At 47.5% G+C, this 27,804-nt stretch overlaps 4 protein-coding genes across 6 annotated transcripts; 1 reads left to right on the top strand and 3 right to left on the bottom strand.

Annotated features, from left to right (window-relative positions):
- The first annotated feature begins 910 nt into the window (after positions 1–910).
- Positions 911–3,387, top strand: LOC146272400 (uncharacterized). The gene is made up of 7 exons (XM_084705490.1): positions 911–1,342; positions 1,428–1,547; positions 1,850–1,968; positions 2,054–2,204; positions 2,309–2,427; positions 2,501–2,906; positions 3,269–3,387. The coding sequence occupies exons 1-7, from the start codon at positions 1,078–1,080 to the stop codon at positions 3,385–3,387; spliced, it is 1,299 nt and encodes a 432-aa protein (XP_084561616.1). The 5' UTR covers positions 911–1,077.
- A 4,129-nt stretch (positions 3,388–7,516) lies between these two features.
- Positions 7,517–9,823, bottom strand: creld1a (CRELD disulfide isomerase 1a). 2 transcript variants are annotated; one of them, XM_084705800.1, is made up of 6 exons: positions 9,583–9,823; positions 8,973–9,237; positions 8,734–8,817; positions 8,453–8,548; positions 8,219–8,359; positions 7,517–8,114 (listed from the first exon to the last, which is right to left on the bottom strand). In XM_084705800.1, the coding sequence occupies exons 2-6, from the start codon at positions 9,139–9,141 to the stop codon at positions 7,894–7,896; spliced, it is 711 nt and encodes a 236-aa protein (XP_084561926.1). In that variant the 5' UTR covers positions 9,142–9,237; positions 9,583–9,823; the 3' UTR covers positions 7,517–7,893. The 2 variants fall into 2 exon arrangements, with proteins under 2 accessions (XP_084561926.1, XP_084561927.1); XM_084705801.1 differs by having other exon boundaries at positions 8,973–9,233.
- A 101-nt stretch (positions 9,824–9,924) lies between these two features.
- On the bottom strand, positions 9,925–16,036 carry LOC146272398 (interleukin-17 receptor C-like). Its single transcript, XM_084705803.1, has 16 exons — positions 15,814–16,036; positions 15,487–15,676; positions 15,201–15,222; positions 14,774–14,977; positions 14,576–14,664; positions 14,380–14,494; positions 14,215–14,256; positions 13,811–13,935; positions 13,637–13,693; positions 13,088–13,154; positions 12,680–12,906; positions 12,482–12,535; positions 12,212–12,250; positions 11,742–11,859; positions 11,395–11,427; positions 9,925–11,131 (listed from the first exon to the last, which is right to left on the bottom strand). Exons 2-16 carry the CDS (start codon positions 15,595–15,597, stop codon positions 10,479–10,481), a joined length of 1,956 nt encoding a protein of 651 aa, XP_084561929.1. The 5' UTR covers positions 15,598–15,676; positions 15,814–16,036; the 3' UTR covers positions 9,925–10,478.
- Positions 16,037–16,125: 89 nt separating this feature from the next.
- Positions 16,126–24,617, bottom strand: LOC146272397 (inter-alpha-trypsin inhibitor heavy chain H4-like). Of its 2 annotated transcripts, XM_084705798.1 has the most exons (22): positions 24,512–24,617; positions 23,743–23,900; positions 23,200–23,304; positions 22,878–23,040; positions 22,396–22,503; positions 22,047–22,175; positions 21,703–21,819; positions 21,435–21,603; positions 21,209–21,319; positions 20,883–21,064; positions 20,470–20,646; positions 20,189–20,310; positions 19,533–19,753; positions 19,147–19,182; positions 18,862–19,032; positions 18,608–18,676; positions 18,293–18,397; positions 17,990–18,167; positions 17,662–17,807; positions 17,413–17,494; positions 17,127–17,285; positions 16,126–16,907 (listed from the first exon to the last, which is right to left on the bottom strand). In XM_084705798.1, exons 1-21 carry the CDS (start codon positions 24,584–24,586, stop codon positions 17,174–17,176), a joined length of 2,736 nt encoding a protein of 911 aa, XP_084561924.1. In that variant the 5' UTR covers positions 24,587–24,617; the 3' UTR covers positions 16,126–16,907; positions 17,127–17,173. The 2 variants fall into 2 exon arrangements, with proteins under 2 accessions (XP_084561924.1, XP_084561923.1); XM_084705797.1 differs by having other exon boundaries at positions 16,126–17,285.
- Between the last annotated feature and the right edge of the window lie 3,187 nt (positions 24,618–27,804).

The raw sequence follows: 27,804 nt of genomic DNA, 5'->3' as shown, positions 1-27,804 counted from the left end.
TAAACTGAAAATAGATGTGTTTAAAGCTTCCGCAGGTAAAAGGGACTGATGTCATCAGTACTTCCCATACTAGACCTGTACGATAATATTTATAAAGTAGTAGGCTATATGATCAAGGAACACACAATAGGCATGATGTTTGATAATTTAGTCGATTGCCTAACTCCTTTACAACTGCAGACCGAAAAATCGTAAACGATACTGTGGTTGGATTTGTCAAAACACTGTGGGGAGTCTGTTTAGAACTCTGTGGGTGAATCAAGGGGTTCCAGGTAAGTAGGCCTTGTTAGCAAAAACAGGGTCTTCCTTGTGATGAAATGATAGGATGTGTGGAGCATGAATTTTGAGGTATGAGTCATAAAAGTATAATATAAGGAATAATACCGTATATTCAAAATGCACAAGGTAATCTGTCTCTAAACCTAGTATGAAACAGTGCTAGGCTACATGTGCACCTTTGAAGATGTACAATAACATCACACTTGTTTCATTCAAATAAGACATTATAAAGCTTGTTATCTATTGTACTTGCTGAATTGAACAATGGTGTTTTGAGTAGTAGTATAGATTGATCACGATAATGGTGATGATGTGAAAATGTGCTAATTGATTTAAACTTGGAACTTTTGACAGCATGAAAGCAATCTCTACATCTCTAGGCTACAACCTCATTTATCGCAATCACAATAACATCTTGTAAAATAATATCCAAAATATTTCAGAAGCAAATTGTAAGTTCAAAAACAGACATAACTAAATAATTGGATGTAATAAAAATAATGTATATTATTTATTTTATTTCCAAGTCGGATTGGCATGTGCTCATCGGCACTAAATTGACCAAACAAATTGCCAATTGGGCGGATCAAAGAGAAGAAACCCCTGTACTCCTGTGTGGTAACAACCACTGAGAAAGTCACTTCATGATGGGGATCCAATTTAACTTCAGGTGCGTTAGAATGAAGTATTGCCAACCTCCAATATGATTGGTCGTCCAATTTGAGCGCACACCTTAAAGCTGTGTCGAATGTGTATTTGTGGTATGTTGGGTAGGGCGGCGTTGAGAGGTTGTTCAACATGGTGCGGTGTAATTCTCTTTTTCGCGTCTTGGTACTGACTTTGGCCTGTTTTGTAGCAGTTTCCTATGGAAGTATTAGAGATGGGAGCACATTTAGGTTAACAAATGAAGAGACTGATCCGACGGAATTCGAAACCAACTTTAGAAGAGGCTTTCTTCGTGACGCAAATGAGCCCAGCTCTCCGCCTGGCGTCATAACTAGAAACGGCTCTCTTGCCTTTGATTCAGATGATCGGGAGGCTAACCAAACTACAAGCATGGATTGTGAGTATAGCCTACAGCATCCCTCAAGTTGGCTAGCGCGTGTAGCGGTTCCTCCACTATATGTAACTTGCTTTTGTTATCTTAGCTTGGCACCTGTTGATAAATGCTAAACTAAAACGGATGGGACCTACGGTGAGGTGTGCTGAAGATGCTATGACCTTGCGGATGAAGGGACGGAAGGCTCCCCATTTTCTGGTTGACAATGGTAAGGTCAATGATGCATTTCTGTGGATTTCCGGTTGAAAAATGAGGGTAGTTTGATTTAAGGCAGTGGTTCTCAACCCTGGTCCTCACTCGGGCACCCTTTCCTGCACATTTCGGATGTTTCCCTTCTCCAACACCTGATTCAAATGAATGGTCATTAACAGGCTTCTGCATAACTAGGTAACAACCCATTCATTTGAATCAGGTGTGTTGGAGCAGGGAAACATCTAAAACGTGCAGGACAGGGGGGGGTACTTGAGGACAAGGGTTGAGAACAACTGATCTAAGGATCTGCTTTTTCAGGTGACGGGACTCTCATTCCCTTGACTCGGCTGCCTTCTCGGTGTGGATTCTCTGTGAGAAGGTCACGCAGAGATGTGCTTTTAGTAGCTCCATACCAAGGTTGCCATGTTACTGAACAGGTAATTCATAATGAAAGCATGACACTGACTAAACACACCTCTCTATTTGGTGTAATTTGAGCCAAGTGGCCTACTCTTCCAACAGGGTGGCGATCACGTACTGCATCTAAAGCTGTGGGGGGAATCCATGAAAATGTCTTGTCCACTTGACCCTCCTCGCCCTAAAGTCTCCTGCCTCAGGAATGGCATGGTGTTAAATATGGGTAAAACTGCAGCAGAGGCACTCTTCGTAAAAGGTACATTGCAGCAGTTTCTCATGAGATGTTATGAAACATTCCAGTCATCGAGGAGCTGTAGTTTGACAACCATTTGTTAAAGACTAATGTAAACTTGTGTTTAGTCTCCAACGTATGGGAGCCCCTGCTGTCATCCAGACAACTGTGTGGCTTTACTTTGGCTTCATCACGTAGAGGATTGATGATCAGGGCTCCTTACAAAGAGCCCTGCGTCAAGATGGAGGTTTGGTGCCAACTTATTTGTCACATTTAAATGGTACCTTGGGGGTCTTCCACTAATGCTTTTATATTTACAGGATGAAGTACATGTTGTTTACCTGCTGCTGAATGGCCAAGAGTTGGTAGTATCCTGCCCTTCTACACCTGCTGCTCCGGCAACCCCTTATGCCCATACACCGGCCCTTCCTTACCCTCAGGATCCAGGGTCCCCCCAGTATCCAGGGCTGCCAGGGTCCCCCCGACCGTTCCAGACTATTGCTGGATCTTCTGAGTCAGTTGAGCTGCCTCCCTACCCTGTGTTCCCTGGACCGGTCCCCTTCGAGTCCCCTCAGTTTCCAGGTTCCCCCGGGTCTCCTCAGTTTCCAGGGTCGCCAGGTTCCCCCGGGTCTCCTCAGTTTCCAGGGTCGCCAGGTTCCCCCGGGTCTCCTCAGTTTCCAGGGTCGCCAGGTTCCCCCGGGTCTCCTCAGTTTCCAGGGTCGCCAGGTTCCCCCGGGTCTCCTCAGTTTCCAGGGTCGCCAGGTTCCCCCGGGTCTCCTCAGTTTCCAGGGTCGCCAGGGTCGCCAGGTTCCCCCGGGTCTCCTCAGTTTCCAGGGTCGCCAGGGTCGCCAGGTTCCCCCGGGTCTCCTCAGTTTCCAGGGTCGCCAGGGTCCCCCGGGTCTCCTCAGTTTCCAGGGTCGCCAGGGTGGCCAGGTTCCCCCGGGTCTCCTCAGTTTCCAGGGTCGCCAGGGTGGCCAGGTTCCCCCGGGTCTCCTCAGTTTCCAGGGTCGCCAGGGTGGCCAGGTTCCCCCGGGTCTCCTCAGTTTCCAGGGTCGCCAGGGTGGCCAGGTTCCCCCGGGTCTCCTCAGTTTCCAGGGTCGCCAGGGTGGCCAGGTTCCCCCCAATATCCATGGCTGCCAGGTTACCCTGGGTCTCCCGGGCTGCCAGGGTCCCCCAAACCGTTCCCAACGACTGCTGGATCTTCTGAGTCAGTTGAGCTGCCTCCCTACACTGTGTTCCCTGGACCGGTCCCCTCCGGGTCCCCTTTGTTTCCAGGGCTGCCAGGGTCCCCTCAGTATCCAGGGTCGCCAGGTTCCCCTTTGTCCCCCCCTTATCCAGGGCTGCCAGGCTCCCCCGGGTCCCCTCAGTTTCCAGGGCTGCCAGGTTCCCCCAAGCCGTTCCCAACTACTGGATCTTCTGAGTCAGTTGAGCTGCCTCTCTACCCTGTGTTCCCTGGACCGGTCCCCTCCGGGTCCCCTTTGTTTCCAGGGCTGCCAGGTTCCCCCCAATATCCATGGATGCCAGGCTCCCCCGGGTCCCCTCAGTTTCCAGGGCTGCCAGGTTCCCCCGGGTCCCCTCAGTTTCCAGGGCTGCCAGGTTCCCCCGGGTCCCCTCAGTTTCCAGGGCTGCCAGGTTCCCCCGGGTCCCCTCAGTTTCCAGGGCTGCCAGGTTCCCCCGGGTCCCCTCAGTTTCCAGGGCTGCCAGGTTCCCCCGGGTCCCCTCAGTTTCCAGGGCTGCCAGGTTCCCCCGGGTCCCCTCAGTTTCCAGGGCTGCCAGGTTCCCCCGGGTCCCCTCAGTTTCCAGGGCTGCCAGGCTCCCCCGGGTCCCCTCAGTTTCCAGGGCTGCCAGGCTCCCCCGGGTCCCCTCAGTTTCCAGGGCTGCCAGGCTCCCCCGGGTCCCCTCAGTTTCCAGGGCTGCCAGGCTCCCCCGGGTCCCCTCAGTTTCCAGGGCTGCCAGGCTCCCCCGGGTCCCCTCAGTTTCCAGGGCTGCCAGGCTCCCCCGGGTCCCCTCAGTTTCCAGGGCTGCCAGGCTCCCCCGGGTCCCCTCAGTTTCCAGGGCTGCCAGGCTCCCCCGGGTCCCCTCAGTTTCCAGGGCTGCCAGGCTCCCCCGGGTCCCCTCAGTTTCCAGGGCTGCCAGGCTCCCCCGGGTCCCCTCAGTTTCCAGGGCTGCCAGGCTCCCCCGGGTCCCCTCAGTTTCCAGGGCTGCCAGGCTCCCCCGGGTCCCCTCAGTTTCCAGGGCTGCCAGGCTCCCCCGGGTCCCCTCAGTTTCCAGGGCTGCCAGGCTCCCCCGGGTCCCCTCAGTTTCCAGGGCTGCCAGGCTCCCCCGGGTCCCCTCAGTTTCCAGGGCTGCCAGGCTCCCCCGGGTCCCCTCAGTTTCCAGGGCTGCCAGGCTCCCCCGGGTCCCCTCAGTTTCCAGGGCTGCCAGGCTCCCCCGGGTCCCCTCAGTTTCCAGGGCTGCCAGGCTCCCCCGGGTCCCCTCAGTTTCCAGGGCTGCCAGGCTCCCCCGGGTCCCCTCAGTTTCCAGGGCTGCCAGGCTCCCCCGGGTCCCCTCAGTTTCCAGGGCTGCCAGGCTCCCCCGGGTCCCCTCAGTTTCCAGGGCTGCCAGGTTCCCCCGGGTCCCCTCAGTTTCCAGGGCTGCCAGGTTCCCCCGGGTCCCCTCAGTTTCCAGGGCTGCCAGGTTCCCCCGGGTCCCCTCAGTTTCCAGGGCTGCCAGGTTCCCCCGGGTCCCCTCAGTTTCCAGGGCTGCCAGGTTCCCCCGGGTCCCCTCAGTTTCCAGGGCTGCCAGGTTCCCCCGGGTCCCCTCAGTTTCCAGGGCTGCCAGGTTCCCCCGGGTCCCCTCAGTTTCCAGGGCTGCCAGGTTCCCCCGGGTCCCCTCAGTTTCCAGGGCTGCCAGGTTCCCCCGGGTCCCCTCAGTTTCCAGGGCTGCCAGGTTCCCCGGGTCCCCTCAGTTTCCAGGGCTGCCAGGTTCCCCCGGGTCCCCTCAGTTTCCAGGGCTGCCAGGTTCCCCCGGGTCCCCTCAGTTTCCAGGGCTGCCAGGTTCCCCCGGGTCCCCTCAGTTTCCAGGGCTGCCAGGTTCCCCCGGGTCCCCTCAGTTTCCAGGGCTGCCAGGTTCCCCCGGGTCCCCTCAGTTTCCAGGGCTGCCAGGTTCCCCCGGGTCCCCTCAGTTTCCAGGGCTGCCAGGTTCCCCCGGGTCCCCTCAGTTTCCAGGGCTGCCAGGTTCCCCCGGGTCCCCTCAGTTTCCAGGGCTGCCAGGTTCCCCGGGTCCCCTCAGTTTCCAGGGCTGCCAGGTTCCCCCGGGTCCCCTCAGTTTCCAGGGCTGCCAGGGTCCCCCGGGTCCCCTCAGTTTCCAGGGCTGCCAGGGTCCCCCGGGTCCCCTCAGTTTCCAGGGCTGCCAGGGTCCCCCGGGTCCCCTCAGTTTCCAGGGCTGCCAGGGTCCCCCGGGTCCCCTCAGTTTCCAGGGCTGCCAGGGTCCCCCGGGTCCCCTCAGTTTCCAGGGCTGCCAGGGTCCCCCGGGTCCCCTCAGTTTCCAGGGCTGCCAGGGTCCCCCAAGCCGTTCCCAACTACTGGATCTTCTGAGTCAGTTGAGCTGCCTCCCTACCCTGTGTTCCCTGGACCGGTCCCCTCCGGGTCCCCTCAGTTTCCAGGGCCGCCAGGTTCCCCCGGGTCCCCTTTGTTTCCATGGCTGCCAGGGTCCCCCAGACCCACTCATCCCCAGAGGCCTCCCTGTTTTCACTCCGCCCACTACAAACACAAGGCAAAGAGGGTTAAGCAGATTGTCCCACCACTCTACAACATCATGTTCCAGGACGATGCTTCACTTCGGTCAAATGTTACACGGGCTCCAACAGGGACCCCCAAGTCTTTCACCACTGCCGGTGTTGAGGACCAGAGGAGGATTCCTGGGTTTGGTTCTGGCAGTAGGGGTGCCCTCCCCCCTCCACCTGCTGAGGACTCGTAGCAAGTGACTCTTAACAATTCTTTTTGAGTAGTTGTGTAATGTCACTTCTGCACTTTTTAATAAAGAATTCTTAACTTTAAACTGACTTGATTGGAATGTGTTGCTGTCATTTCTGTATGGAATGTTTGACATCATTAACTGGTTTGATTCAAATGTTTGAAACATCACTGAGTTGGTGGTTTTTAACATGCGGTTCTGCCAAATGAAGCATAGCGCAAGTTCAGTCAGGCAAGACCGATCCCTGCATACTTGATAATGTCCACTTCACTCCTCCAAGAGCGCTCTACTTCCTCTGTTCCTATGTCGGGCTTTCATTTGGGTTCATTTCGAGTTGCGCTCCCGTCTATCAATTAAACGCTGTCACATGATCCCGTGCCTTTTAAATACGAGTCTGTCCCTGTGTAGTTTGTCCATGCTATCAAGTGTGCGATCCTCCACCTCCTCGTCGCCACCCGGTTCCTCGTCTGCTCGTCGACTCGTTGGTCGTCGGCTGCCGCCACCGCCACCAGTGTCTGGACTCCGTGGGGTTTTCTTCGGATGTTGGGCAGGCGCCCGTTGATCTAATTCCCCGGAGTCTAAGCTCCAAACACTAGTACATTTATCATTCTGTAATTATCATCTTTCACTCATCCCAGGTCTCTCCTGATTGAACTGGATTTGTGTAATGTACATTCACAAGTCAGTTGGTAAGCCTCCTCACTCAAGTCTGACCAATAGTGTTCGCGTTTGTCTGCCCCTCACAAAGGAAGCAGAAGCTGAAGTGACTTTCTGGAGAGAATTATTGGGTTTTAGTGCTACTGTATAAATGTGTAGGCTATTGATTTTTCATGTCAAGAGATGTATCCCTGTTGTCGTTAAATTGGCACAATCCATCCATAAAACTGGGTTGGTTTCTATACCCGTGGTCCTCATCTTGGGTATGCAAAGGCCATGGTACTAGCAGGTTGACTGGTATTGTTTTAAATGGCGCTCAGAACTAAGAACATCACATGACGCTCTAATTTTCGGCACTTCCTGCAGCCTCCAAGACCGAATCCCAGCCGGCTGATTTTCAGCAATAACCCACGATCGCGTTTACAACATTTCTACAAGTGAGTTGTCAGCCTGATAATGGTAATCATGAAGCGGAGTGACAGTCACGGTGATGTTATCGCCAAATATCCTGGAATTCTTCTCGTCCAATTAAATTACTTGGAACAAACTGTTAGACGACAATAGTTCCAATTTCTGTCTGAAGACTTGTATACCATTCGGTTGTCGTACAGCTTTTTGTTGGAGTAAGTCCTACATTAACCTTAATCACAAGTGCTTCATCCTAAAGACATCAGTGTTGATGTTAAATGACAAACCATAACATACAAAATGAAACTGACCATATGTTGAGATTTAATTATATTTAATTCACCTTATTGATCTTTAAAGTAATTCAAGATGTGACACTACTTCGTCTTTAAAATAACTGAGTCAAACTTATTTAGTGCAGTTTGAGAACCTTTCATCAAAAATGTCAAACTGTGTGAAGACTGTGGTGCCGTATGCAACCATACACATTTCAGGACATGCAAGATAACAACAAAAAATAAATTTGGTTAACATATTGAACACAACTGGACCCATACAGAATAAACTGTATCGACCTTGATACAAATCACACCAGATAAAAACCTAAGACTGCCTATACAAGTGTGATTATCGTGTCGAAATGGCCACCCAGCATTTCATTTCACCGACAAAGATACAAAAATGGCCTTTTAGCTTAGGGCCTTTTCAGAAAACGTCCCATTGCACGTTCTCCCCTGTCCGAGAGCCAGTAACCAGCCATGGCCGCCACGGCCCCCATGAAGATGGAGGTGAACACCATGTCACCCTTGGCAGCCAGAGTGGCCAGTGCACAGAGCAGCACACCAAAGAACATCTGCTGTAGAACCTCCACTTCCTCCTCCTGGATGTCCTCAAACAAACTTCTCTCATGGTCACCTGGTGAAGGAGTAGATCGGTGAGAATGATGAGGCCAGGTGTGTTTGTGGACCCTTACTGCTCCGTTGGAATGACAATGCAACTGTGTGTGTGTGAACACTTACTGGGCCTTCGCTTTTGAACGCAGACATTGTTTTTTCGGGTGAGCCCCTCAGCACAGTCACAGCTGAAGGAACCCTCTGTGTTGGTGCAGATCTCATCCAGTCCTGGGCAAGCCAGCACCCTCTCAGCGCACTCATCTATGTCTGACAGAAATGCAGACTCTAATAAACACACACACACTCGCTCTTTAATGGAATCTGCCTCTCTCTCACCAACCTTGTCTCACGCACACCTACCTAGACACTTAGCTCCTGTAAGTCTGTATCCAGAGGCACAGCTTCTGCAGCGGGCAGACCCTCCGCCCATACAGCCCACACACGCAGGGTCACAACCTGGGGGAAGGGGCAATTGGGGGTGGGGGAGGGGCATCTTTGACAGTGAGTTCCCCGTACATAACACGCCAGTCCTTAGATAAGTAAATACAAAGCTATTGAAGGTTTTGGTTCTGAGTGATGATGTCACATATGTACCGAGAGGTGATTATGGAAGGAGTTATCCTGCACAAAGCAGCACTGACCTCGACACTCATAAGCACCCTGGGTGTTGAGGCAGTAGGTGTTGGGGGGACACTGTTCCAGCTCTGTACCACATTCATCAACGTCTGAAACAAGAGAGGAAGAAGATACACACACTACAGAGAAGTACGCACTATAATATTGTATCGCTGCATGGACATGTATTCATTTTGATCTCCTTTTTCTTTCTTCAAATGACTGTTTCCCTGCACACAGACGAATACACATACACCTCGCTCACCTACACAGGTGTTATCGTGGATAGTCCATCCTGCAGTGCATTCCAAACATAGATCGTGTCCTGGTCCTGAGCATGTCTTACAGGTGTCCGGACAGCCCTGCACCTGACCCAGCTGAGCCAACACCGAGTACAGCCCTAATGCCAGCAGGAGGCGCCAGCAATCCGACATCTCACGCTCTTCTCTCGCCCTCGCTCGCTCGCCCTGCCACTCTAGTACTATTGCACTAACGGTTCTTGAGGGGCATACAACCAGTGAAGGACCTGACTGACATAAAGTGGAATAATTTTCAGTTATTGTGTCCTATGGTATAATGATTGGGTTTTGAAAGTTTTTTTTTTTTTTTTACTTATAATTGTTGTAAGAAGCTTTTTGCATCTTGAATATTCAGCTTTATAGATAGCCTAGATAATTTCAAATGTGGGCTATTAGGTCAATTATCGTAAACGTGTTGCCTATTTAAATGGTTTAAAATCTAAGTTGTCAATGGTGTTATGCTTCATTAGTAGCATGGTTTTCAAAGTTGTAGCATTGTAAAAACTGGTTTTATGCCAGCGAACAACAAACTATAATGAATCCCAGTTGCACACAATTTGAATGTATGATAATTACCTTTCAGTAAGCTAACGTCGTTTCAAACTAATTCCGTGATTTGATTTTCTGCACCTTGCTAAGACATGACAGAAGTTTGCAGCACTTTTGAGCGCCTGTTGGCTTTCTTGCAGCTCAGTTAAAGTACGTCTAGTTAATATGAGTCTCCAAGCGCGCCGGTTATGCGGAGTTCCACCTTCGGTCATCATTCTTTAGCAGACACTTCCAGACAGGCGCAACATGTGATCTCCAACAAGCGACCCGTTCGTTGGGTCTGCAATGACACTGAGCTGCACCAATTGAAAAACAGGGGGACCGTGCGCGACCAAGCCAAAAGACGGCCAATAGGAACCCAAGACAACACGTGGACAATATTTTTTATTTTTAGCCTTACAAGAGAGGGACATGGTATCTTTGTTTCACACTGATATCGTGTCAAATGCAAAAAAATCTATATACAATATAAACAGACCATGAAAGTTATTCACCCCCAAAGAACAAGTGTGCTACTAAAACAACATAACAATTGTTTGAAGAAGTATCTACACATTGTAGAATCCTACAGTTCTTAACTATTTTCAGCTCTTTAAGGTTCAATTTTGTAACATCAAATGGAAACAGCTTTAAAAGGTTTTCTTAGAGACCTCAAATGAAGTGCTTTTCCCCCCTGAAGGTTCAACCTTTGACGTCAGAGTGTATAAAAATAGTCTCACTTCAAATCAAATGAAAACTTGCAGAAAACTTGGTAGCACAAGAAACTGCAAAATATAAAGAATGGAATTTATGTTTATACATAGTGTGACATAATCAGTGAAGAAAGGCAGGATGAGTTCAGGGTGTTTGCTGAACCTCAACAGAAACAGCTTTTCCCCCACATCAGAAAAACCCACTGACATGGCTACCCGGCTCTTTGGCTCCTAAAGCCCTGTAGGCCAGACAGAAGACAGTCCTCCCTTCAGCCCCTCAGTCCACCTCCAGGTCACCCCTCGCCTGCCCCCAGAGAGGGCCGACAGCAGCCCCTGTCTCTGGGAGGGCAGGTGGAACCAGGGCAGCCCCTGAAACAGCTCTGGGAGACCCCACTGGCTCCCTGTGGAGGACCGCACAGGGTGCGATTCAAAGGTCACCAAGATGAAACGCTCTCCTGCACCACCCCGCTGGTAGTCCGCCTGGATGCAGCTCAAGCAGGCAGAGAAGACGTCCTTGTATGGGGACGAGCCCTGGACACCGGGGTGGCCCCTGTCCATCTCTCCCCTTCCCTCAGCCGGAGGGTCCTCTCCCTGGGTGAGGAGTCCCTGTCGTAGAGGGTCCAGACCCCACTGCTGGGCCTTCTCCCAGGCAGAGCGGGTCAAGACCACCAGGACCCGGCCCCCCTGGGTGTCCAGGAGGTGCAGCTGGGAGTGCAGCCAGGGCAGGGGCCCGAGAGACCCCAGCTGGGCTCGGCTCCACAGATCCACAGATACCCTAAAGCCCTGGGCGACAAGGAGCGAGCCCAGCTCACACACCTGCTCGGACACGGGCCCCTCTGCATCCGGGGGGCTCAGCAGCACCACGTGTCCCTTCCTACCAGCGCCTAGTTAGACGGGAGACATGGGGGTCACAGGCACTCCAGCCAATTCTATAGACGTACAGTGTGTCACAATATTAGATCAGCCATGCAAGATGAGCACCTACACATGTGCAGGTAGCGGTGACACCAACACACACACACACACACACACACTGTGTCCACATGATGGCATCGTTAAAGTGAAATGGCTTTATGTTGTCATGATTGCCAAGTTCTATTCAGCAACTAGAAGATTAACATGTTTTATAATCATGCAGTTCACTCACTCCATTCCTTATGCAGCCCCTTCCAAGCCCATCCTGTCAGACAAGGATTTCAGGTTAAAAATTGACCAACTCGAAACAAGGACATCCTTGTTTCTGAGTCAGTTCTGATCTTTGCAGTTTGCTGCGTGCGCAAGCGTGTGTGAAACTCATGTACAGTGCGTGCTGTTGTGTGTCCTCAAATTCCCCAATGTTGTAAATAAGTCGCAAGACAAAAGCTCCTCAGTACGTCACATACAGCATGAATGAGAGCCATTGATTGGGGCGAAAAAGAGGAAACACAGACGCCAGTTGGACAGTTGGAGTTTGCATGTCTCCTGAATGGGAGAGATCTTTCAGATCATACTCACGTTTCACTGTGCTGTGTAGGAAACACACTCCGAGAACAGCTACGCCGATTAGCAGCACAGTAACCAGAACCAATAGACTCATCCGCCACCTAGTGGCTGAAAAGGAGAGACAATGTATCTAGCACGTGACTGATTGTTTGAGTCCTGACTGCAAGGTTGTCGGGACTACACAAAATAACCCCTTCTTTTTGTCCATGTTTCTTTATCAGGGTCAGTCGTTATATATATTACAAGCTCAGTGTCGATGGCAAACATCTGTGTATAAAGGGAACCTATTTTCAGTAAATGGAAAGCAAAATATAGTTGAAACTTAAGTACTTTTGTGTCAGAATACAGTTGAATTCCAGCACAGCAATTAGGTCATATTATGTTTCTGTTTTAGCTTTTATTACTTTTACCTTAAGGGGGGTGATAAACTTTAAATTAAACAATGTCTTTACAATTAAAATACTTACTATCTCCATTAAGACAAAAGGGGGAATATTTTGGTCCATTCCTTGTATTTTTACCTGTATAAAAACACACACAAACATTTCCATATCTATACTACATTTAGATTATTTTCAATTCACTGATTGAACTTGCTTTGCAAACACGTAGTAAGGTCTTCTCCAAACCAAAACATCATCACCCACATAACACTCCTACAAGACTCCAACAAAAGCTCTCCTATTTGATTATTTCAAATAATATTTTAAAGTGGGCCACTGTCACAGACAGAACCAAAAGTATCACTGTACCATCATACACAAGTCCGCACTAGGCTCCACGTCTTCAAACGCTCCCTGCACCTGCTGTGATGAAAAAGAGACATTACACCATCAAATCACACTTTGGCTAATTAGCATACAGTATCCCACCAAGGAACAAATCAGTCAATGAAACAGAGGACTGATCGAACTACGAAAGCACAGTCCAATCAAAAACTGTCTGGTTACCCAGAATCCTGTGCGGTTTTCCATCCACCGGCCGCCGACCAGATTCTGCCTGGAGTTGTTCTGCTCCCTGCATCCGCCTGCTCCTGCGCCCCTCTGACACAGCCACACCTGCGCCTCCAGCTTGCAGGGCGCTGACACGTTCCAGGACAGCATGCTAGCGCCACTGTTCATCTCGCCTCGGCCCACTGACACAGACACGTTGTCCCACACGTTACGTTGAAAGCGTTCTTGAACAAACAAAATCACATCAAAGTTTAAGTTTTTATTTTTTATTTTTTTTGTAGCCTACAATACTGCAGCAAAGTGAAAGTGAAGGTATTACAAATCAACTCTCAAGTTTGATTTGATGACTAGTTATGGACTAACAGTGGTTAAAAAACAAATAAACAGAAAGAAGAGATCTCTTACCTGAGTTGTTCCTGAAGGGACATTGTCTATGTCGGTGTGATCTTTGATCTTTTTTCTCCCACCACATCTGCGTGCACACACACACACGCACACACACACGCACACACACACGCACACACACACGCACACACACACGCATCCACGCACACACACACACACACTCAAAGAATTAAGGATTGGGTTTCTGTCCTAAGAGGAGGCCACTAAGTAAAAGCTTATCTTTATATCAATCACCCCAGCGTTAGTGTCCTAGATTTACAGTCGTCTGGCTTTCACCCGCCAACTTTAGCTAGCAAACCAACCACATGACTAACAAGTTGTATAGCCATCTTATTATAGTTGTGGCAAGGTTTTTACAGCAAATGGTGAAAAGGGGAAAAGTACAACAGAAAGCACATTGTCTGTTTATCTACAATAACCAGCAACCAGTAACAGTCTGAAATATTTTTTAAAAATTGATTAAACTAGCTGACGATTGGCTGAACTCAAATGGACACTGCCCTTGTGTTGATGTGTTAAAATATGGTGAAATACTATGAATAGTAGTACCTGAATACACATACAAGGAATGACAGAGTGCAGTGGAATGGTCTCCTCTTTCCACTCCTACACACACACACACACACAACAAAAAGCTGTTAAAGACAAGCCAGGACAAAAACACCTTTCAGCTATACATTTCAGAAATAACCATATTGACAGACACCATTGCACCACACTAACCTTGCAGTTTCCGCTTAGCTCATGCTGTAGGCAAGTCATTAGTGGGAAGGCACTCCTATTTTTGCCTTTAACTCTCAGATTGACAACGTCCCTCATCTGGTCTATTTTAGCGATAAAGTTGGGGGCTGACAAACATACAAGCCGTTTTGACATGACAGAAAAGGTTAGAACAAATTTAGCTAGGCTACAACCAGCAGACACAAACCAAGACTCTCGTCACCAATAATGAGCAGTACCAAAGCAACATAAATAGCCTTAGCATAATTTTTTTTTTGGTGATAGCATAATTTTTTTTGTTGGTGATATTATGTAGCCTACTCAAATAGAAAAGCTTTGTAGGCTACATTGCAATTACAGAATATAATTAAAACTAACAGAGAGCAGAGCTAAGGAACTTTACTCACCATTACAAGCCTCTACACTTTCCTGAAGTTCTGTGGAACACACTAGTGGGGCAGAGATGTTTGTTAGTCATTGTTTCACAATCACTCTGTTCTCATTATACAGTAAGCAGATAGAGCCCGAAACGGTCTGGGAAATAAAGTTTTTACAGTAAAACTGCTCAGTACCTTTGTCGACGGAAGGTACTTCCACCGTGCTGAGCTTGGAGCCCGCCGTCACGCTCACTTTACTGCCGAAATGAACCATCTTCGGTTCGCACAGAACCAGTGACAGCTGATCCTGCTAGATGATGAAGAAGTCGAATAACACACGCCAAAGTATACGCACACAGGCAATTATTGGTGGTAAATGTATCATCCATACCTTCGGTGCAGTCCTTGGTGTTACTTTGAAGTTGATTTTTTTACACGGTAATATGGCGTTTGGACGGTTAAAGCACACCACCACGTTCGCTGCAAAATACGAGATGTGAGGATGAACGAAGTATTTTTATGACAGCGCGGGTTCTGCGAACGTTTTCAATGATGATACGTGTTGATACTCGGATCTTGGATTCATTACCGTCATCATCTTCATTATCATCCCGAACACCAAAGCTTTCTTCGTATCCACTTTCCTCATCGTCACTGCTGTTAAGCTGGATGTTGATGAGCATGCAGGGTACGCATGTATTCTTACTTGGTGGTTTCGTTGGGCAGCAGAGCTTGGCAACGACCTCAAGGTCGCTGACTTCAGAACTAGACTTGTCCGAGAGACTGAGAATATCTGACACAAACAGGAGAGATCAGAAAATAATGCCTGTGTGCGCGCGTGGAAGAGAAAGATAAAGAATGGAAATACGAAACACAATAGTCAAGTGTATAATATGGAATGTGACTGTGGAATGTGACTTTGTGTGTGTGTGTGTGTGTGGGGGGGGGGGGGGGGGGGGTTGAAACCGAGGTGGACTGGAAAGAGATGTTATTAACATAAAAAATGGAGAACTCACCTTCAATCTCGCAGGTAACACCCTGATAATAACAAAGTACAGGTTAAAAGTACTGTAGCAACCCAAGGGAGCGGTCAAGGTTCAGTTAGTTAGCCACATCGCTACAGTACAATCGGCGCTGTCATCACTACCTCTGTAGCAATAAGTCAAATGAAAGCATCAACAACTGACATGTATTATGCATAATAATAAAGTGGTCTTCATTTAATTTTCGACCAGGACTTGATAAAGAAAATGAAATTAAATATTGGATGTTTCAACTAAAGAATCTGCAGCCTTAGCCTACCGATGAACATGTGACTTGTCCGCATTGAGGTCCTGAGATCATGTCCAGCGCGAGGGTTGAAAACCCTGCCAATAGGATGGAGTATAACAACCAAGACACCGTCGATTTCATTTCAAAAGTCCCCCGACCATTTGTTGAAGGAGAATTACTTTTATACTCTGCTTCTCGCGGAAACGGATTGGAATCGGATCTGTTGACGGGGGAAAAGTCCTTAATTTGTAGCAAATATCCCTTTACAATACTTTTGCAGTAGGCTATCGAAAGGTTTAGGACAGGAATATTTCACATGTTCCTAACACAAATATAGGTGCAAGTTGACCTACTTACATTGTAGAAATGGATCCATAAGCCTCCAAAATGAATTAGCATGACTGCAGTCATGGGACGTTTTCCGTCGGTTACAAAGCTCACATCTACACCATTAAGTTTTACCGGAACTGAACTATATCCAGTATGTTTGGTTGTGTCATGTTCCTGGGAAGTAGGCAGGCTGTAGAAGTCTACAAGCAGGTGACTCACTAAACCCCACCCCACAGACTCTCTCTTACACACACACACACACACACACACACACACGCGCGCACACACACACACACACATTGCACACACTGATCCAGTTATTTACCAACAGGAACAAGGTCAGGGTCAGCTGGTAGCTTTAATCAGTGTATGTTTCACATATTCAAACTCTAATCAAAAATATATTTAATAAGGCACACGACACAATACTGACATAGTCTGCTCACTTCTACTAAATTAAATGTGAAACTGAAGACGGGTGACCAGAGTCCATATTCTGTAGCTGGGGGTATTTAAAGACAAGGCTGTGTGTATATACTCAGACCTGTGTATATTAGTGAGATTCCATGTGCTGAAGATAACAACCAAACCAAACAATGATTGTGTACGATTCCGCTTTTCACTTCAGCAGCATAGTTGCTTTTAGTCCTGTAGAACCAGTTTGGGCTCCAGTCACTCGAGGAATCAGGCTGCTTGCTTGTGAACAATAGTTCACTACAGTTGTCAAACTTGATTGATCACATAGTTGTGTTGCTAACACGTGACAAGTAGATCATATTGTCTGCATTTTAAGACGTTTATTCGGAAGGAAGTTGATTATTAAGGACCCTTTTTTTATTTTACCAAGTTTGGACACAGCACATTTTTTCACCTTAATCAAGACTTATCAGTGTACTAGGAGTAACGCATACTGTCTTATACAGCACATATCCAACCCTGAAGTCTAAGTATGAATACACTGCAAGGAGCATTTTGGGTCCAACAAATCAATGAAGCCTGTGCCAAAGCAGTGTTGCTGGGTTACAGTGTTGCTGGGTTACAGTGTTGCTGGGTTAAAGTGTTTCTGGGTTACAAATACCTGACAAACACACCCAGTTGACATAGCACTGACCTTACCTTAACTGTGTGAATCAGGGGGTAAAAGAGAGAAAGGTAAATACATTTAATTGAATTGAAAAACTCACAAAGACTAGTTGTTGCCAAAATCAACTTGTTTGTATTAATAAAAATAAAGAATCCTGCTGCTTGGTCTAGTCTTAAAACAGGCAACAATATCCCCCCCCCCCCTCCCCAAAAGAACTTGACTTTTATCTTAATTCTAGACATGGCCATTTCATTACCAAGATGAGCTGCACTCAGTCACAGTATGCACTGCTGCCCACTACAGTTATGACACGGATAAGTCGCTGACTGCTCCAATCTGCTGGGCAGACAGAAGAGAAATGTGCAGGCAGGGAACTTCAGGAGAGGAAGGCTGACTGTGATCTGTAGCCATAGACCTGCAATAGAAACACACACATCATTCTTAGACACTGAAAAAAGGACTAGTCAACGATCCAAACAGGTAGTACTGAAGGGATAGATGATCTATCACACTTTGGGTTTTTCAGACACACACACACACACCTGGAAGCCGTCACTTCCTGGCTGTTAATCTTCAGTGTCAAAGGAATCAATCCGTTGATTTCAAAGTCCACAGGTTTTCCAGCTGTAATATACAAAGTTAGTAACTGTGGCTAGTCGGACCTCTAATCTACAAGTGCAATACAAACACTATCGCTTAGAGTAAGTGCAAACCATCAGTGAGGCACGGTCATTAAGATAATACGTTTGGTTACATTTCACAGTTTTGACTGCTGCATTTTAATCCGTCACCTATTAATCCAGAAATGTCGCCTGATGGACGTTCCGTCAAAACAGGCCACAAGAAGCTGAATCCATGTTTCTCGTTTAGGAGAATGACTATTCGTGTGTCACCAACTTTTATGTCCAGTTCCTTTTCTGTCATTAATGCTGTCAGCCTATGAACACACATCTCACCTCCATCAGAATCAAAAGCTAGATGACATAGTTCTGAACACTACACACAATACAAAGGTCATGGCAATAATCTAATGCACTTATGTCATCTTTTCACACTGTCTATGATTTCATATTATTGTTCTTAAAAAGCATGTTGTTTGAATCGGTTCAGGAAAAGCACCTCTTTGCAACAAAGGTGGAGCCAGCAGCCCAGGGATAAGTTGTGGTGTTCTGCCCATGTCTGTAGAAGAGTCTGGGCGGAGCCTGTGTGGAGTCCAGCACCAACTCAACCGTGCTGTGGTGACGGATTAGAATCTTTTCAAAAGCAGTATTGACAAACCATCCATGAATGACCAGCTCTGGGGTGAGGGGGGAAAGAAAAGAAAGAGATTCAGTTCACTTTCACGAGCACCACATGCAACCTATTACTAACTGAAAGATGGATGAATGGTTGGGTTGAACGATTAAATGAATGACAGTTTACCGTTCCCGGGATCCTGCAGAACTTTAACTGGCTTTGGTATTGGTACATCAAAACACAGGGGGAAGGCTGAACTCACAGCTGGCAACAATACCCTAAGATAGCTCACTGTGAGAGAGAGAGAGAGAGTGAGAGAGAATTATTGAGGGTGGGACGAAAGGGAGAGAATGAAAGAGTCCATAACCTATAAGATACAGTACGGTAGGGATGGGATTCAAGTTTGACACCTGGCGGCACTAAGCAGGTGAAAAGGGCAACCAGAAATATCAAGAGATTATAAACATTCATGGCATCTTACATTGTCACTGTCAACAGTACCTTTTGGAGTTGTAGTCTGTGTTCTTGTGGTGTGAGTAGCGGAAATGTGAACATAATCATATTCAGGGGCTACAAAACACAATAAAGAGTGTTTCAAGTTCACAGTACATTCAATTCAATGAGAAGTGAATACTGAAATTGAATACTGATACTGAATATTCTTCCCGAATAGTGTGTACAAAGTAACTAAATTTGAGTATTGAGGCTGTGCTGTCGAGTGTGTCACCAAATCTGAGACTAAAATCGATGGTCACCTTGATCGTAGCTGTGAGGAGGTAATTGGGGCAATGGTCTTAGGACTCCTCGTATTGCCTGTCCTCCTCCCAATCCTCTATGTCCTCCTCCAAATCCTCTAAGTCCTCCTCCATATCCTCCTCCTGCTGCTCCGTATCCTCTTCCTGCTCCTCCTCCTGCTCTTCCTGCTCCTATAAATATAGGTTGTAAAATGTAAGCATGACATCACGAGGTAGGAAGATGTTATACCACATGTTATATCACAGTTATTTATAGTAGACAGTAGAATACTAAATTACCATTACCTTGTATTTGGAGTTTCATGGGGAATGAATGTTGATCTGTTTAAAAAGACAGACAATCCATACAGTTAATATTTATTTACATAACATGTGCTTAATTCACAATATAAAATACACACGTTTCCTGCATACATGTCCTGTATGCATTTATATATATGTGTGTATGAGTCAGGTGGGTGAGAGGTTAGGGAATCGGGCTAGTAATCTGAAGGTCGCCAGTTCGATTCCTGGCCACGCCAATTGACGTGTCCTTGGGCAAGGCTCTTCACCCTACTTGCCTCGGGGGGAATGTCCCTGTACTTACTGTCAGTCGCTCTGGATAAGAGCGTCTGCTAAATGACTAAATGTGAATATGTATACAGACACTCACAGCGTATGTTTAAGCTCACCATCAACATCAGTGTGTAAAAAAGAGCGTGAGGACAGTTGGTCTGGTCTGTGGTGTGTTCCTGGATTCTCCCCCTCCTGAGGTTTGTGGGCCACCTGGGTGTGCTCCCCCTCAGGCTTGGTGACCACCATGGAGGTGTGGGGAGTCACAAAGCCGTACTGGAGAGCCAGATCCACAGCCGCCTTCTTCGCCTGCGCCTTCGCAGGTCCGGAGTACTGCAGCCTAGCAACCATGTGGAGACGGAGGACATTAAGGCACACGTACACACGCATTCAAATATCATATACGGTGGACGTACACACGCATTCAAATATCATATACGGTGGACGTACACACGCATTCAAATATCATATACGGTGGACGTACACATGAATTCAAATATCATATAGTGCATACGGAAAGCAGGGTTTACCGCAGCACTTTTCTGTTAAGCTGGCCGCCTTAGCAACACACGCCTGCCGCCTTAACTACGTTGTCCACATTTTTTTAATTAGCGATATTTGTCGTGTTTCCAAAATGGATTAAATACATTTTTTTCACACAATTTTTCTTTTTTTGGGGGGGGGGGAGACAAATCTATAAAAAATATGAAACAAACATTTTTCACTTTGTCATTATGGGCTCCCAAAAGCACAGGCACATTGTGGCTACACTCACTCTGCATCCAGTAGCTGCTTGACTGTCAGGTAGGCCCACAGTCTGTTGAGACGGCTCTCTGTTATTGGCTCCTTGGAAGGGGAAGATGGCTTTTCGTCCACAAACACCATCTTGCGGCTTTTCTGTAAAACAAACACACTCCCTTCAGAATGATCGACGATGGGTTACATCCGAAAATATCTATTCATGAGAAAAAATGGAATCAAGAAAAAAGCCCAATTCACAAATGACGGATTTGGGCCCTTCAAACCTGAAACAGGTTAGTATGGAAGCATACTCACCGATATGGCGATCACCTGGGGGGAAAGGTCTATTTCGTTGCTGGTCACCTGACCAGCCACCACAATCTCTGAGCCCTTGTAGTACTGGCTGAAGTTAGTCTGGGTCAGATTAGCTCCTCCTAAATAGATCATCTGTACATCTGTCAACAGGGGCGTGGCCACTTCCTCATAGAACCCCTGTCGATGACACAGAGGGCATTACTAGTTTGGTCTTTCAAAAATGGCTAAGGTATGGTATTTTGGGGCATAAATTAAGACACAAATATATATATAGATTAAATACACAAAGTACATGGAAAATCTCAATGGTTGGTTGTATGGTAGTCGGAATAGGAACTCTTGAGAGAAAACTATATGTAGTGTGTAACGTAAGCGCAAATTAAGATGTTTTTTCCTGTCACAGCGGGCATCACCTGCAGCTGCAACGCTGCGTCCGACTCCTGGTAGATTCGCCGTGCGACACCATTGTTCTCTAAAGACATGCTGGACAGGAACGTAAGGTCGACATCGAATCCAAATCCCAAGCAGTAGAGCGGAAATGTGTTGCTGATGGCCCCCCTTACATTGGCCTGAATCTTTTCCCGGTTCACCTCACCTATTTTGAGAATGGAAGGAATGGAACACATTGAAACATAAATGGAACGATGTTCTCATACACCTGAAAGAGTCATAACGCTGAACTATGTACTGTGAACTTTTAGAAAGTTCTTTGTGTGTGTGTGTGTGTGTGTGTGTCCACCTGATGTGGGGTCTCCGTCAGTGAGCAGTATGAGGAGAGAGGCGGAGCCTCCACGTGTCTGTCCGTTCAGTAGCTCCGCCCCTTTCAACACAGCAGCATTGATGTCCGTAGCTGAGAGGAGAGACAGTAATAATGTCACACACCATCACTGGTGGATCTATGGGGTTTCCCTCTATAGGACGAGCACAGAAGTGAGGTACTGAAGAGAAGTTGGTGGTTTGCTCACCTCCTCCATCCTGGATGGCTCCTGCAAACTGCTTAGCAGCACTCAGATTATCCTGGCTGGCTGGGACTAGCTCCTTCCTCCAGGTTGACACGCGGCTGTCAAAGGTGATCAGACCAAAGTAATCGTCCTCCACCAGATCCCCCAAGATCTTCACCATCGCTTCACGAGTCTATAGGCAATTGCAAAGAAACATGTGTGATACTTCAGTGATCTACAGTACTGTAGGTTATGATCTAAACCCTCCCTCCCTCCCTCACAGACAAGGTACCTGTTGCATTTTCCTGCCATGCATTGAGCCACTCCGATCAATAATGAACACCACGTTTTTTGGGATGCGGGGAAGGTTCTCTGGGGCAAAGTGATGGACAAAATATCCACCTGACTCCTGGAGGGATGTTTGATAGACAGTGAGAGTGTTAGTACTGGTCAAGGCAATGAAACCAAAGACAGTCTATTCAGGTAAACTGTAGCTCGATGACAATACTGACTAAAGAGCTTCATGTAATGCAGGTATTTGTAAAGGACATCCTTTTTTGTTCAAGACTGGGTAAACAAAGAAAAAGCAAATAATTGGCTTCATCGCTCTGCTGTGAACAATCTTCAGGTCCGTACCACGATGTCTCCTATTGAGTCGGCCCTGTTCACGTCGTAGACGACCACCAGGTCACCGTTCAAGCCCGTCTCGCCGCAGTCGACGCAGGCCGTCTGCTGCTCCACCGTGGGGTAGAACTTGATCCACGCCTACGGAGAGAAACAAGCCGCTAGACAAATAGCACATTGTGGCTGATATTGTCCTTTCTACAATATCAAATATAAGTAATTAATGCGACTTGCGCATGAGGTGCATAAAACTGACTGATCTGTTGTTTTGTGTAAGCATTCGTCGTAAACGTTGCAACTGAGACCGAGAGATGTGGTCGGAGCTCGGAAGTTACAGGTGGATTGTGTTGGAGGACTGTACCTGGTTGCCGGTCTGTGTCTTGGTGATGGCATCGGCCAGGGTTTTGTTAAATCCTCCGGATGTCGACAGGAGACTGATGCCTGCTTTCTCATTTATGTACACGTCAATCTAGGATTGGGATCAAATATGAAGGAGCTTGAAGCCTTGACTATCAGGTACTGTACTGCTTTAGTAGTCTCACCTCTCAAGTCATATTACAGTACTTTACTAATATAGAGGCTATCTGAAGCATTAGACGACATGATATTTAGGACCATTTAGTCTAAATGCAGTGTCTGTGTTGGCTGTCTTAAACAATATGGACAAGAAGTGGCCTGATCCCATATTAACCATCCTAGAAGTGCTGGATAAATGCTTAGACTTCACCACCAGTTAAATGATTTGAAAGTGCTCTAGGGCACTTGTGTGATTCACTTGAGAGGGACAAATCTCTGACAGTATACTAAAACACCCATGACCCATGTGTCTCATCCTGGCCTCACCTTGAAGTCGTCGACAGGCTGCATGGGCCTGGCGTGGATGAGCAGCTCGTACTTGCCCAGACGTCTCTTGAGCAGCTCCTCGTAGGTGAGTTCAAAGGTCACCTTGCTCCCGGCGGCCACCGTCACGGAGGTCTTGAAGTTCTCCAAGGTTCTCCCCACAGAGCTGAGGCACACGACACGAGGTCAAGAAGACGGAACTCGGGACTGATTCCTATTGGAGTTACTGAGGACATGTTTCTAAGGGTAACATGTGGGTGGTGGTTCTTCTGATAGAGGTACTTTTGGTCTCACTACAACGCACTCCCAAACGTGTTTATCTAACCTGACTATGCCAGCGCTTTGGCCTCGAGCCACTGCCTCCGAGTACTGCTGCTCAGCCTCCTCCTTCTGTTTTACCACCCCGTCGTAGGTCTTCTTCTCTATCACCCTGGGAAGGGGAGAGGAATGGGTGGGTGTGAAGGGGAGGGAGAGGAGGGGTGGAGAGTGTGGGGGTGTAGAGGGGAGAGAAGGGGTGGAGAGGGGAGAGGAGGGGTGGAGAGGAAGGAGGAGGGGTGGAGAGGGGAGAGGAGGGGTGGAGAGGGGAGAGGAGGGGCGGAGAGGGGAGAGGAGGGGTGGAGAGGGAAGAGGAGGAGAGGGAAGAGGAGGGGTGGAGAGTGGAGAGGAGGGGTGGAGAGGGGAGAGGAGGGGTGGAGAGGGAAGAGGAGGGGTGGAGAGGGGAGAGGAGGGGTGGAGAGGGGAGAGGAGGAGAGTGGAGAGGAGGGGTGGAGAGGGGAGAAGTGGACACAAGACAAGATACACGTTTTACACCGACTAGTGCAAGCAACTAAATCTATGCAGTATACGTATTCTTATGAGTCAGACCCACATTCTAAATTTACTGATGATGGCATTCTTAGGAATCTGGACGTGGAATTCTATTTCTTGTGACGCTTCCATCGGATTGGCAACGCGGCTGGTGATGGTTGTGGTAGCATAGCGATTGCTTACTGTGGAGTTGATGTTGAAGCTGTAGATTTTCCAACCCTGCCAAGATCAAGACATAACCCTACTTCATCACCTAGCTGTGTGTCATTAGTAAGCTTCGTTGCAACATTGTAGGCCAATTCTGGTCAAGAGAACGACCCATTGGGATTACAATATTTGAGCACACTTGCATCACCACAGACACATACAGAAGTCGTTCTGAAACCTCATTTACCCCCTTTCGGCTTTGCAGGAAAACAACATGATTTGATATCTTATCAGAGTTCCCGGATTTACCCCCTTTCCTCACTCTCCCCACACACACCCACACACACCCACACACACCCGCCCGCAGAAGATGGGACATAGTACAAGGTCCATTAGGTCATTGACCAGGACAGTCTCAGTAGATCAATGAATCCCCACTGGCAGAATAATAATGATCACTATTGCACAGCCAGGACAAACTCAAACCTAACATAAAACTCGACAGGTATAAAAAACCTTTTACATTTCACAAACAAATCTCATTGTTGGAGGACCTGATTAAATCAGCTGGCAGGGAAACGGCAATGAAAATTAACACAAAAAAAAACACCACGAACGTATGAACTAACAAACTGTGTCAAGTCACTGTCATCAAATCTTGATGGTCCTGATGGGGGTCCTACCTGGTTGATGGGCGCCGTGGTAACACAAACCAGAAGCAGTCCGAGGACAGCAACTCGTAGCGCAACCATCTCCATGACGATATTCACAGAGACGATGACTCCAAAACCACACACCTCCTTTTATACCTATGACCAGACAGCTATTGGTCAGCACCTCGTCCACCTTACGATTACCTGCTTGTGCCACCCCCACCCTCCACAAACATACGCACCAACATATTCATAATATACCCCCCTCAATTGTGCAATGTTCACATTTGATCAGTTTGTTACAGGAGTACCAACATTTCCAAATTCACACAAACACACACAAACACACACACAGTTCCACAAAACCAACACTTGCTTCATTAACATAATCAATTGCTGTAAACTATCAGCAAAGTTCCAAAACCAATAGAGACGATAGTTCAAAAACACAGACACACAATAGACACAGAAAGATGCACAAAGTTTGGCAGTCAAGTTTGTTTTTGTGTGAAGCAGAATGTGTTCTCTCACAGAAATCCTTTGATGATCATTGACATGAGACCAGACCTTCACGTAAAGCAAAAATTACTTTATTTCTGTCTTCAAGTATGTACAATTGTTGTGAAAGAGTGCTACTGACCACGTCAGGAGAAGTGCAGGGAGAAGTTATCCGCAGCCAAAAGCAATCGTACACAGAGCTTTGATATCCAAGCGTCACAGATCAGAGATGAAAGAGAAGCCTTGCTCTGTTCAAGCGGCATGAGTGAAGCTGCATAGGCCAAACATCTACAGAGATAAGGAAGGACACTCTATTCTGGAAGATTCTGCTGTGTCACCTTGACGACGTAAATCTGAAGTAAACTGAAGAAACGCTGTGCAGTAATGAGCAGGTAGCAACCGTGAGAAGCATGAATGGTGGACTTTGAAAGGCAGAACCCGAGTCTAGACAGCACGTATATGGAGTGTCAGCCCAGCTTTACACAGCTGCACGTTACAGTCAGCTGACATTGTATCATCTGTCGTCGCTTCAACGCTAGCTTTGCCTAACAGACAGTTCCAGGCTTTAGAAGTTAGGGTGTCCACAGCTGGATTCTTCTACATTGACCTTCGGCGACCTTTTCCCCCGAAACATGAAAGCGCTGCCGTGATTGGAGGAAAGAGGATTCACTGCAGTCTGAAGATGACACACCCATTCTCCGGCGTCGCGACGACACCTCTCGAGTGACCATGTGATTGTGTTCTTCTGCAGGTTGTAGCTGATCTCATATCAGATCTCATTCTCGCACAGTAATCATTAATCAATGACGCTCTGACCCTAAATCACATCTCATTCCATGTGACGTTTACTCTAAGGAGTGTCAAGTAGTTTATGCTGTTATAATTGTCCATACCGTGGCGATTTAAAAGTCCCTTATATACCAACGTGCGTTTAACAAGAGCCTTCTGTTTAAGTCACATGCGTTCAATTCTACACAAAACATCCCAAAATCCCATCCGGCTTAATAGATCCACCAACAAACAGGTGGACTGTTGACAATATATCGTTGTGTTGATAATATGGTCTCTGTAGGTTGAGTTTATATTCAAATAGACCAAATTGTATGAGGAAAACCTTCACATATAACCGTTTAGGGTTCCAAAGACCCACTTGAGGAAATAAATAAGGTTTTGTTTGGAACTCTTTTGATTCAAGGTTCCTGCTCTGTCCTGCCCTCCTGATGTACTGCATGTTTTTAATGCTGTCAATCATTTTCACTAGAAAGGTTAAAGACCTCATGTTATCAGGTAACCTCTCTGCTTGTCCAACACAAACACCCGAGTCATGTGTTTGAGGCTATAATAGTATCCCACCTTGTCTGGTGGGTGGTTTGCAAACACTGTTGCTTTAAGCAGGCAGTGAACGATGTGATGTTGAAAATGAAACAAAACCATGGAGCCACACCTTCAAGCTCTCTTTAGTTGCTACAATGCACTACTGTGCATGTGATCCTCCCAGTACAGTAACCTACTGAGACACACACTTTAACTTTGGATACCACTTAACAAACCAGTAAGTTTTGATCAACTACAAGGGCCATAGAGTGCTCTAAACATCAGCTACCAAAGACATTAAGAGGCTGGCTTTCTTTCCTACATTCCACATTCAAAGGAGTGACCACATTCTTGTCAATAAAGACCACGGCCTCGTATTCAAAATAATTTCTTTGCGTGTTCGGAATGAACCGAGACTACTGTTCAAAGGCACTCCCTCGGGTTCTAGAACCCGAAGATGAAGTTCAAGTTCCCCCATGTGTTTTCTTCGGAATATGTCGAGCGCTAGTGTCAGAAAGAATTTTGTCAACGGGCAGGAACTAGGGCAGGGGGGGTGAAGCAGGTAGCTGGAACAGCCATGTTGACAGGGAGGGAGGGGGTGAAGCAGGTAGCTGAAACAGCCATGTTGACAGGGAGGGAGGGGGTGAAGCAGGTAGCTGAAACAGCCATGTTGACAGGGAGGGAGGGGTGAAGCAGGTAGCTGGAACAGCCATGTTGACAGGGAGGGAGGATTGAAGCAGGTAGCTGGAACAGCCATGTTGACAGGGAGGGAGGAGTGAAGCAGGTAGCTGGAACAGCCATGTTGACAGGGAGGGAGGAGTGAAGCAGGTAGCTGGAACAGCCATGTTGACAGGGAGGGAGGAGTGAAGCAGGTAGCTGGAACAGCCATGTTGACAGGACCAGACAGGGACCAGACAGAGACGTTGTGATGGCCTCTGGTTAGCTAGCTGCTGTTTTGGGGACAATTGGCACAATTGACCTGCAGTGCCTGTACTGTAGGAGCTTCTGCACTGTCCTAACAAACCAGGCTTGAGCGGACACAGCTTGGGTTTATACATATGCATGAGGGACGGATGTAATCATACAGGTTGATGGAAACGCAAACGTAAAGGGCTTTGCTGCAAGGACATAAGCCTGCTGTATGAATGAAGCATGTCGAAACAGCTTGGTTCATAGAAAGATAAGTGTGCGCAAACCAAGAGAATGGGCGACGCACTCTCAAACTTGCTGCGAGATATACTGCACAGCGGAGTCATCACACACCGCAAAGCGCTTTCACACTGGTAAATATGTTATATACATGTGGCTCGTGACATGAGGTTTGTCAACGGTTCATGTAACATAAGACCCTAAATAACTTATACTAGACTATATACATAGGCATCCTATGTACAAACATGCTGCAGGTTAAATATGTTTATCATTAGCACACTGTTTACAGCCTGGAGGAAGAAGGGCTATAGAAGGGCTCCTTTTTTTTTTGGTAATGTGGTTGAAATAGGCGCTGCTGG

Source organism: Hypomesus nipponensis, chromosome 9 (genome assembly GCF_054491055.1).
Source record: "Hypomesus nipponensis isolate SF chromosome 9, ASM5449105v1, whole genome shotgun sequence".
Lineage (NCBI taxonomy): Eukaryota > Metazoa > Chordata > Actinopteri > Osmeriformes > Osmeridae > Hypomesus > Hypomesus nipponensis.
Note: the sequence above shows the minus strand (reverse complement) of the source record. Positions and strands in the feature narration are given on the sequence as shown.

Coding starts and splice junctions, on each gene's coding strand:
- LOC146272400 (XM_084705490.1), top strand. CDS start 1,078: ATGGTGCGGTGTAATTCTCTTTTTCGCGTCTTGGTACTGACTTTGGCC. Junction 1,548..1,849: donor CCATTTTCTGGTTGACAATG/GTAAGGTCAATG, acceptor CTGCTTTTTCAG/GTGACGGGACTCTCATTCCC. Junction 2,205..2,308: donor AGAGGCACTCTTCGTAAAAG/GTACATTGCAGC, acceptor ACTTGTGTTTAG/TCTCCAACGTATGGGAGCCC.
- LOC146272397 (XM_084705797.1), bottom strand. CDS start 24,586: ATGGAGATGGTTGCGCTACGAGTTGCTGTCCTCGGACTGCTTCTGGTT. Junction 21,065..21,208: donor TGACGGAGACCCCACATCAG/GTGGACACACAC, acceptor TTCTCAAAATAG/GTGAGGTGAACCGGGAAAAG. Junction 17,495..17,661: donor CGACATTTCTGGATTAATAG/GTGACGGATTAA, acceptor TGTATATTACAG/CTGGAAAACCTGTGGACTTT.
- creld1a (XM_084705800.1), bottom strand. CDS start 9,141: ATGTCGGATTGCTGGCGCCTCCTGCTGGCATTAGGGCTGTACTCGGTG. Junction 8,818..8,972: donor CCACGATAACACCTGTGTAG/GTGAGCGAGGTG, acceptor CTCTTGTTTCAG/ACGTTGATGAATGTGGTACA. Junction 8,115..8,218: donor CGTTCAAAAGCGAAGGCCCA/GTAAGTGTTCAC, acceptor CTCCTTCACCAG/GTGACCATGAGAGAAGTTTG.
- LOC146272398 (XM_084705803.1), bottom strand. CDS start 15,597: ATGAAATCGACGGTGTCTTGGTTGTTATACTCCATCCTATTGGCAGGG. Junction 14,978..15,200: donor TGTTACCTGCGAGATTGAAG/GTGAGTTCTCCA, acceptor TGTTTGTGTCAG/ATATTCTCAGTCTCTCGGAC. Junction 14,665..14,773: donor TGATAATGAAGATGATGACG/GTAATGAATCCA, acceptor CGTATTTTGCAG/CGAACGTGGTGGTGTGCTTT.